The sequence below is a fragment of the Syzygium oleosum genome, unplaced genomic scaffold (genome assembly GCF_021117445.2).
Source record: "Syzygium oleosum isolate NSW1041296 unplaced genomic scaffold, Sole_v2.1 Sole_v2.02, whole genome shotgun sequence".
Taxonomy (NCBI): domain Eukaryota; kingdom Viridiplantae; phylum Streptophyta; class Magnoliopsida; order Myrtales; family Myrtaceae; genus Syzygium; species Syzygium oleosum.
The window spans coordinates 21,206,602-21,217,261 of record NW_026607486.1 but is presented as its reverse complement, the minus strand read 5'-3'; the positions used below and the strand labels follow the sequence as shown (position 1 = coordinate 21,217,261).

The following is a 10,660-nucleotide window of genomic DNA, read 5'->3' as shown; positions in this document are numbered from 1 at the left end:
CAATGAATGGTTTTTCCTTTTTACTATTTTATTTCACATTTTTCTGTACTTTTGCTTTTGTCCTGTTGTTGCCTGCCGCCCTATCCACCCACACCACAAACGAAACGACTCCCTCTCGTTTTTTTTGCCCTTTCTTTAAATCGACGTCGCCCTTTTCGCGTCGCACGTGACAAGGAGTGAAAATGGAAAAAAAAATCCCGTCTAATTCTTTTTGAAAAAAAACGCCGACCTCGTATACTTTTGGTGGAAACTAATTTTTTAATCCGAATGTTTTTTTGACAACGAGGGAATCCGTCCGGTTGCAAATTTCAAGATACGTAGCGTAAATTTCAGATTTCAAAAATTAAAGAAGTAATTTTATAGATAGATTTCAGGTAATTGGAATTTTGAACTTGAAATAAGTTTTTATATTTTTTTAATCTATGTTTTTGTGCGATCTTGCAATATTATACGGCGTTCGACGTTGGATGTATAATTTGAAACTACTAGTCCGGATTTTCATTTTATGACCGTAATTTTTACTTTGTTAATATTTTATATTTTTTGTGTATATAAATATAAGTTGTGATTAATTGATCGTATTAATTGATCGTAGCAACAAGTTGTAATCATTAAAGGTGATATACATGTGAAATTTTGGGAGACCCTAAAATCCGTGATAAGAGTAATTTTCAGGTTTCAGGATAAAAAAAATTAGGAAACGGGTTCCAGATAAATTTTGTACGGAATTTAAAACCGCTCACAACTAGTGAAAACCAATTAAGTGTATAATCACTTGCGAATGATAACGACGGGGAGCGTCCGGTCTCCTTTTAATCACCCGACTAATTAGACTACTCGTTTAGTTTAGCACCGTGCCCGAAGTGTGGCCGTTTCACGTGGGACCGCACCCAGCGCGAACCCAGCGAGGATCGTGGGGCCCCCCTCCCCCCACACGAGCTGACGTGGCGGGTAACGCAATCATGCCCTGGACCTCAAACCAACTCTAAACTAATCCCCAGTTCATAAACCGCCTCTCGCGTCCGTCACATCTTTTATATTTTTTCCCGATTTTTCCTCCTCCTATTTTATTTTATTTAATATATATATTTATGCCTTTCGTTTATTTATGCGCATATATATATCGACCTCCTCTGTTTCTCTCGCGACCTTTCATTCGCTTTGCGCTATCGCCAGGGCAAAAACGAAGCCCACGAATATTCCTCTTCCCCTTCTCGCATTGTTCTCGCCCCTCGCCGGTAGTTTCCGCCGCCTCCGAGCTCGGAATCAGCGGTTTTCCGGTTCGTTGTCGCGAGTTTCTTCCAGCGGTTCGCCTGAATTCGGCAAGGTGCGATCGAGATTCGCCATGGCTAGCTCCGGCGATGGAGAGAACGGCGAGAACCGCCGGGCGCGACCGGACCGCGACGAGGTCGGCGATCCGTCGTCGATCGACGCGTCCTCGGTGGAGTCCGGGCCGAGCTCGAGGGTCTCGAGGGGGGCAGCCGGGGAGGAGATTGGGATGGCGGAGAGGCTGACGGACGTCTTCGTCGGGGGAGGCGACGGAGATCTGCTGATGCAGCGGAGCGATCGGGAGGATAGGGTTCTGCAGTGGCTGCAGGTGCTCGATATGCAAGTGGTTGGGGCCTGCCGCGCGGATGAGAGATTGAAGCCGTTGTTGAAGTCGAGTGGGTCGAGCAGCGCGGCTGAGGATCGGTTGTTGGCTCACCTCAGTCAGGTACTTATTGTTTCGATCCGGATTAAGTGTCTTATCTGGCTCGTAGCGTTAGGGTTTTTTGCTTATTTCATTGCCTGAGGATTAATTTCGAGATAATCGCGGCGTATGTTGTATGTGTGGCTACATTTTGGTGGCCTGTGAGGGGTAAACGCTTTACCGTGCTACTGATGATAGGGAGTCTCTTTTCAAATTTATTTTCGTACGGATGGTTCAGAGTCCCTTGTGAGATATTGCATGAGTGGATCGTAATTGAGATGGTATGGATAATTTGTTCATGTTTATTGTTTGATTTTGGCTCATCGGATTTGGTTTTGTTTCTAATCATCAGCACTTTGAGCCTGCGGAAGTTGGAATACTGGCGAGATGCTTTTGCATGCCACTTGTTTCGATTCGAGTAGGCAAGATAGACAAGCAAGGGACTCTTCTTTGCCCCACATCGACAAGGTAAATGAAGTCATGATCTGTATCGGTTTTTGGATTCTTGTATGTGAATTGTCTGTTGGCTTGTGAGCAGCTTATTTTGGTTTCTGCTGATGAGTTGCCAATGTTTTCCGGTAGTATAGATAATTCTGCCGTAGACTAAATTTTATCCGCGGTGCTCATCGGTTTGCTTTTAGAATTTTGTTTGTTATATCAAGTAATTTTCATTTACGTCGGTCTGTTGCTTTATGGATGCTTATAATTTCTGGAAGTTTAACAAGCTTAGAATTGGCTTTATTAGGAGTTGTATTGTTTATGTTCTGATCTGTCACATTTAAGTGGTGCATTTTCTGTCTTGTATCTTGTTCCCTTCGTCTGGAATGTAGTTCTTGTAAGCTTTCATTTTGTAGTGTGAGTGCGTATTATGTGTTTTGATTGAGCATCTGTTAGTTTTGTGTTGTGATAACGGTTCTTTGTACGATTTTTCTACAATGTTCAAGGAGGAGTATGCTTACTGTTTTTCTGTTCCTATTGTTCCTTATCCTCATTATTTCAAATTTGCTAGTTTTCTTGCCAATTTGTGCGGTGGAGTTTTGTCTTTCGGTTCTTATTACAACTAGCTATTTAATGCTAATTGTGGGCACCTTATCAGGAGATCATATTGTCAGTCTTCTTTGCAGGCTGCCAGTTTAAAATATTCTAGATGAAAGTATTTGACACATGTTGATATACCAGTAAGTTTGTGCGAAGTAGTAAAAGCCAGATGTTGGACCGTAACAGTTTTTTTGTTTTCTGATGTAATTCTCTTCTTGTTGGAAATTTTTTGGATACATATGGATAATAGTATTGGTGGCAGTAATATTGGCTGATGGACAGTGGTTTCTGTGTACCCTACTATGCTTTATTCATAATGTGAAATTTACCCTCTTGACAATTATGTCATAGCATCAGAGTCTTCGAATTGAGCAGTTCTCGGATGTTGTTTGTGAGATTATTTTCGAAGAAATGGTGGATAATACTTGAATAATATCAACTTTGCATACAGTCCATGATATCACTGGAAATAATCTTAAGTTGAGGATTTAATGTTGTAGCTTCTTGTTGGTACCATGTTCATCCTTCCCAATAAATATGTCTTTTGGCTTGTAGGTGAAGTGGGCGTATCTTATTATGATCTCTGAATTAAGGGGGAGTCAAGGTAGTTTCATGCTCCTATATTATCGTGTCGACTGTTGCTTTTTGAATGTATATAGGATCTGAATTCAACAGGTAGAAAATGTTAGCGACTATATCTGTTCTTATGCTTGTCATTTAGGTAGGTCTCATGATACTGTAATTCTGATCTCATTAAGTTCTCTTTAGTCAATTGGTTGTTATTGTTTGCGTTTGACAATGAATAGTTGTGTGAACTGACTTTTTATATTACTCTCCGAATTTGTCACATTCACATATCCATTTCCTTGAACGTAGATGTTACTTGCTGTTTATATCTGTGTCACCGAATGGTGCTCATTTCTGGAACTGCTTGGTCTTTCAACATATTATTAGAATTTGTGGAGTTATTTTGGCTGCTTGAAAGTCGTGCAAAGGAAATACCTTTTGTAAGATGCCCTCGAATTAAATCATGGGTGCAGCCAGAATAAGCTTGTACACACTAGGATGCAGTTAGAAGTTACATGATGGATTCTTTTAGGTCTAAAGTTACCTGAGAAATTTAGCCAAAGTCAAGTATTGAGATACGCAGCATAAACAAAAAGAACTTGAGATAAATCCATTATATATGTGACAGGTGATAAATAATCCCATTTAGTGTTTTTACCGGAGTTTTGCTTATTAGGCGTTGATACCAAACTTGCACATTGCTATAGTAATCTTTCCTTAACCAGCTAGTTAATTTCTCACCTGTCTCAGAGAAATCAACAGTTTCAATTGTTTCTTGGTTATATATGCCTGTTACTTTCTCAGCTAGAGAATAGTTTTTTTTTTTGTTTTCACCTGGAAAAAAATGAATAGTCCGGCAGGTGCAACAAAGTTTACCAGCTCATGTTAATGAATGTTACATTGCATAGTCAAATCGAATTGAAGAGTTATAATGTTTTGTCGTAAGAGGAGTTGTGCTCACTTAAATTGTACTTTCATGAATGGGGTGGATTCTTTTGTAATGGAAATATATCAATTTTTCAGCATCCATGCTTTTTTGCATCGATATTTTCCCTGTTAGATTTATCTAGCTGGACTGTTTCTGACGATCTGTTTCTTCTGTTTCACTATTTCATCAACACAGGGGGAACTTAAATCTTAGTCTTTTGCCCACATCTGATTTGCGCTTGTCATTTGTCGGGGACAATGGTCAGACAGAGAGGCTAGTTACTTTAAGCGGCTCGACCGAATCTTCTTCCATTGTGATTGAGGAAATATTTGAAGATACTTCGGGTAGATCATTCGTTCTCAAAATGCTGGATGGGAATGCATTTTACTTTTGGTGCTCGGAGAAATCAAAGCTCTTGGGAATTGAATTGCTTAGAAAGGTAAGAGTTGCATTTAATTGTCGTGGGTACCCTCGATTAATGTGTTGACAACCAGCAGGATAGGGCAAGTGAAAGATGTTCCCTTAGTCATGGTGAACTTAAGAGTGATTAGTTGTGGGGCATTTGTAAATGCTTTGTTGAGGAAAAGCTATTACCTTCTAGTATTGTACACACCATAACAAGTTGTAATACCTATCCTGATGTATTGTGGATTTGTAGCACCTAAATGAAAAGATTGAGTCTGGTCAAGTTTCTGTGGGATGCCTTATTTCACTGGTCATTGTTTCTTCGAAAACTTGGATACTAATCATATATGTATTTCTTTGTTTTGCTGTCACAGATGAGGGAGTTACTCAATCAGAGACCTACTGTTGCTGAATTGACTGGAATAGATAGGTCACGTCTTGAGTGCTTTGCGATTCACCTTCGAGCATATCTAATGGGATCGGCTGTAAGTAAAAGCCAAGCTAGTTCTTCGGGCATGCCAATCCTATCGGATGGGATTGCGAATGATGTTCCTAATGCAAGCGAAAATACGCAATCGTTTACTTCATCTAAATCCCTTCGCCCCCGTTATGCCAGCAGTCAAGTAGTAAAAGCTAATTCATGCCATCAAGTCCTAAGTCCCAGAGCGAGTTCGTTTAAAGAAGGTCTGGCCAAAAACTTGACCACAAGGAGTACAAGGGAGAAGTTGAGGAAGCTTGGGGAGAATCACTTTGCAGCAGTTGACAACTTGTCAGCTGCTTTACCAATCGTTGCTGATACTTTCAATTCAAGTTCTTGCAACATCATACAATCTCAAGATTCACTGGAGAACAATTCACTCACTCCTTCCGACGTCCTGGAATCACTAGGGAAATTGACATTCCCACCCTGTTTAAGCACATCGTCTCAAGTTCCTTCTCTGTGTCAACCCATTTTCTCCCCATACTACTGTCTGTGCCCTCCCGGGGCATCGACACTAGAACACCCAGTTCCGCCTCCGGTGTCAGCATCTGCTTCAGATGGATATTCAGTTCCACCTTTATCTGCTTTACTACCTCCCGTTCCTTCCAGTTTATTCATGGCGACACAGCCTTTAAACTTGGAAGATCTTCCTCCGCTAGATTTTCCAACTATTCTTCCAGACCCGTTGGCCTGTCTACCAAAGCCCAGTTCTCAACAAATCCCGACCTTTACGCCTTTGATGTGCGATCCGATCGTTCACATTCCAGTCATTGATGTCTGTTCTGCAGGACAAGGTTACCTGGTGAGCGCGGGGCCCACTGTTACAACTGCTATCGGGCCCCTGAACCCAAAACTTGTGAGTCCATTGATTCCCGAGACGAGTTTGGTGGTTGAAGAGGGTGCGAGAGAAACTCTGCGCCTTCTGATTAGCGGTTCAAGCGCCAAGATTACGCAGTCGATTGGCATGTTCCCTGTTGTACTGAGTAATGCTGATGAGAAGCAAAGTGCGGTTGTTGCTGGAAGCAGGGGTCTGTACTGCGGAATTAGGGATGTCGATGCTTTTTCGAGCAGAGGTTTTGCTGCCATGGGATTGTTCTCCCTGTCCGGTAGATCTGCAGCAGAGAGTGCAGCAAGGAGTTGTGACATTGTCAACGGTTTGGATGTTCAACCGAATGGATCTAGCAGCTTTGGTGAATCAAACGCAGATGTCGACGATTCCCTTTCCGAGAATGCCGGGAAGACAGATTGATGAATGTTCGATGTTTTCAGATGTCGATTCGTTTCTGTTCGTAGAAAGTGTAGATATATGCTGCAGGTTTTTCCGTATTTTAATCGAAATAAGCTCCCCCAAATTGGGGTTTTTGGTGCTTTCAATGCTCTGTTCCAACATCTGTAGTTTTTTCTTTTTGGTCAATCCACATCTGTAGTTTGAGTATCTTGAAATGTGGACGTTGAGGGCTTACTTTTGTTATTTTGATAGTTGTAAATGTGAATCTGAGTTGTCTTTTCTTTATAGCCCTCCTATTTCCATGATTTCTGGTGTAAATGTTGTTTCTCCGCACAGTTGCATGCGAACGATATAGCTACGCAGTTCAACAATAATCTTCACTAAGCTTGGACTAAGGACCCAATGTTTTTATCGATCCTACGAACTTCCTCAAGTACTCAAGCGCCCATCTTACAGTTCTTAGAACTAATGCGACGTGCGGTCGGATAGGCCCGTTTCATCGACAGATCGAGGCCTGTTTCATCGACAGATCAGACGTGGGTCACCGGTGAGAACTCGAATTCTTTCAAATTCTTTGACCGAGGTTAATGGCAAGAAAACCACACTATTGTGCTCTCTGTTGCGCTTCCCTCGACAATATTTATATCACCAAGGGTCCTTCAAGGCCCTACCCTGACTCTAGAACCCAAAGAACAGACGGGGACTACTACTCTGCACAGCACGAGCGGGGGGGGGGGGGGGGGGCGGGGAATCTTGACGACAACAACAGACCCTCGTCTCCAATTACGTTCCTTGCCTTCAAAGAGAGGCAAAGCCGAAGCAGCATTATGTTTAAAACGAGATTCGAGAGACAAAGGCATTATTGTCCCTGCCAGAGCTTTGCTCCCCCTAGGCCCCCCCGCGTCTGGCATCAAAGGTATTTAATGATATTATCTAAACACAGCCTAGCCCCTACTACCACCGTTCGTCCCTAAAAGCTTGATCTAATAAGAGCACCGCAAATCTTTGATGCCGCTCTAATCTCCCCTCACACTATATATCCTACTCGATTCGGATAGGATTTCGCAGATTCCCCCCCCACACACACAACAAAAAAAAGAAAAAAAGAAAAAACGAAATTAAAATATAGGAAAAATTTAAATGCCCATTATGTTTTTTGGTTACACGGTCCCTTTTAGTTCATCCCACTTTGGCGGACCGCATCAATTAGCTACGGAAAAACTCAATCGAAGGTTGGAAAAACAGACCTTGTTATGCGCGCATTGTTGGCATCGGGCAACAGCAGCAAGTGGGATGTGGGGGGTGGTGAGTAGTAGTGACCGGCCTTATTTGTCAAAAGAGAGGTTGAGGACGTAGCACCCAACACAATCATACATTGTTTCGTACTTAATTTTCTTCTCCCCAACCCCCTCAACTTGGAATAGTATATTGCCATTTGCTCTGGCTTTGGTGGCCAGATAGATACTTTGCTTTTTTGGACCCAACAGCGACTGATCAGGAGCCTTCCATGTGGGGGTGGTGGTAATGATCTTATCTTGACCCCGTGAGATGGAGTCAAATTCGCTTGGCCTCTCTCTCGGCCGATTCGCAACTTACCGGATCGGCACGTCTCCCCCCGTTTCGTTTCGGATTGGTTCGAGCTTGTCGGGGGAGGGGGCGGCGATTGGAATCGCGAGCCGAGCACCCGCCCCGGCGTGAGATCCTCTTCTTCTTTTTTTGGGATAAGTGCATTGGAACCTAAAAACCTGTTACGAAAGTGTAATTAAGTCCTAGAATTTGTCTTGAAAATGCAATCGAGTCCTAGAATTTGTCATAAAAGTGTAATCGAGTCCTAAAACTTGTCATGAAAGTGCAATTGAGTCCTAAAACTTTCAAAAAGTGCAATCAATGGAAGTACTTGATTGAACTAATTTGACAAGTTTTATGACTCAATTGCACTTTCATGACAAGTTTTAGGACTTCCAATGCACTTATCCCTTCTTCTTCTTTTTTTTTCACTTGTTCGGGTTCGGTTTTTCACCTCCATACTGTAGTGGTATTTTAAGTATAAAGCGCGAAACATGGGCCATGAATATTAAAGTTAAATCTCCCTTTCAAGGAAGGCACGACCAGGATGGGAGAAATCGATCATGGCATTGGACGTGTGCTGAGTCAGCAACATATATGTATATGTATATGTATATGTATATGTAAAATATGTGTGTGTGTGACATTTGTGGTTGACCTTGCAACCCACCTGCCCCGGAATATCACCATCAAATCGCACGATTTCTATGTTAACCGACTCCTTTCCATTTGGGGATCCGAAACGATATTCCACTTCCATATCACTGGAAAATTTCATGACATTTGATTCTTCTTTTCCGTTCTCGATTCGGCCCGTCTCGAAAAACTATTCTTTTTCGAAAAATTCAGGTGCTCTCAAAATATGACGTCGTCATATCTCCATTCAATTGATCGCGGAGTATCGAGTTTTGCGGACTTTATAGCTCGTTCTCAAAGAAAAGTGCTTATGGTAGAACTTAGTTTGAAAAAAAAAATAAAAAAATTTGTGGGAACAGCTTCGAAACAGATGCTTATGCATAGACACGTACTTTTAATCGAAGTCGAATATATGAACATCCCAGTCACCTCCGCTTAACACGGGCTCAAGTTCCATTTTCCTGCCTAATTCTCTTGACGGATTACTTAAAAGGCGCGGCTCATTTCTTCTTTTTTCCGCTTACCACAAGTAATATCGCCGTCGCGATATCGCGAGACGCATCGTGTTCGTGTCCGCCGTCCTTTCACTCGCCGGGTGTGGCGAGCGGTTTTGCGAGAATCCGACGTGCCGTTGCACGGAATTCAGGTACGTGTTCGGTGCGTGTGTGATCCGCCCAAAGCTTTGATCTCAAAGCGTGGTTTTGAGTGACCAGTCCCAATCTGTTTTCTGTGGGTGAACTTGACGGGATCAGGGGGACAAATAGGGGAGTTCTGTTTTCTGGATCTGCTCCTAGCAATAGCAAAATAGGGGGGATAAGCAAAATATTGCGAACAGGGAGCTTTGACTTTTGAAGGGAAGGAAAGCCATTGGGATTTACAGGTTGTCGGACACGATTTTATTTTGTGGGTTTTTTTTTGGGACTCACTTTGGACCACCATGGAAAAAAGCTTTCCCCACAATGGATGGGCATCGGCATCCGCATCCACATCCAAATCCAAATCCAAATCCAAATCCCAATCTCCCTGTAATTTTCATGACGCAATTGGAGGAAATTGGCCCCTCGGAATCTCATTCTCATCAGGAGGTATCTTGCCCTTCCTTCCAAAAACAAAAAATAAAAAAATAAAAAAATCTTATCTTCTTTATTTTTTTGGGGGGGGGGGGGGAATCGAGTCTCGTCTTTTAAATGTATCCGAACGAACCCTTGACGTTGGCGGATTTCGCGTGGGGCCCGCGTCAGCCGAACCGGAGGGCCGGGATGCATCGGACTTGTGCCGTGTGCTCGGTGCACCCGTGGAATGTCTCCATCGCTTCAATCCTAGCAAGGTACCGTAAGTCCGCGATCCATGTTTCTCCAAAGTAAGCCGCGAGCAGTGCAGCTAAACGGGTTCGAACCCGTGACCTTGCGTGTTTGGAAAATACCAAGTCATCCCGCCGGAGAATTCATTTACGGCGTCGAATATGTAGCGTCGTCTAATTTACGATCAAACTTTTTTCTTATTTGGCGGGCGCTGTTATCGTGCGATTCGGATCAGATTCAAATGCGAGCAAGACCCCAGTTACGACGCGAAGACACGACACCGTCCGCCTTAATATTTAGCCGATTCCTATCTTTTGCATCACTTCCTACTCAAGAACGCCCAAAAAATAAAAAGTACCCACCTCAAAGTTCCAAGAGAAGCTTTACGGATTCGGGTATCCGAAAAACTCCCCAGTCTCGCAAAAAAAAAAAAGGGCCGGCCTCAAAATTCGATCCTCACTCGGCATAATCACCCCAAAATTTCGACAATAAGTCCCAATAAAATAAAAAAAAAACCGCCTCGAGAAAGCTCGCGACACCTTAAAAAAAAAAAAAACACAAGAAGAAGAAAGAAGAAAGAGCAAGAGAAGGCAAATGGGAAGGGAAAGTGGGCACCGCACGACCGTTAGAAATCCTCCCTCCCTCCTCCACCGCCTCCCACGGAGGGAGGGGGGGGGGGGGGAAAATAACCAGGGGTCGACAAGAAGATGAACAAAAGAGCTCCAATCATGAGCCGACACCAACTGACCCCCCCCCTCCCATCCCCGGCGCAACGTGACAACATTCATAATAGCTTTTGCCAGTACTGCTGCTGCAACAG

At 43.1% G+C, this 10,660-nt stretch overlaps 1 protein-coding gene across 1 annotated transcript; it reads left to right on the top strand.

Annotated features, from left to right (window-relative positions):
• Positions 1–1,140: 1,140 nt before the first annotated feature.
• On the top strand, positions 1,141–6,622 carry LOC115673093 (uncharacterized). The gene is made up of 4 exons (XM_030595158.2): positions 1,141–1,714; positions 2,043–2,158; positions 4,419–4,662; positions 5,003–6,622. Exons 1-4 carry the CDS (start codon positions 1,346–1,348, stop codon positions 6,356–6,358), a joined length of 2,085 nt encoding a protein of 694 aa, XP_030451018.2. The 5' UTR covers positions 1,141–1,345; the 3' UTR covers positions 6,359–6,622.
• The last annotated feature ends 4,038 nt before the right edge of the window (positions 6,623–10,660 follow it).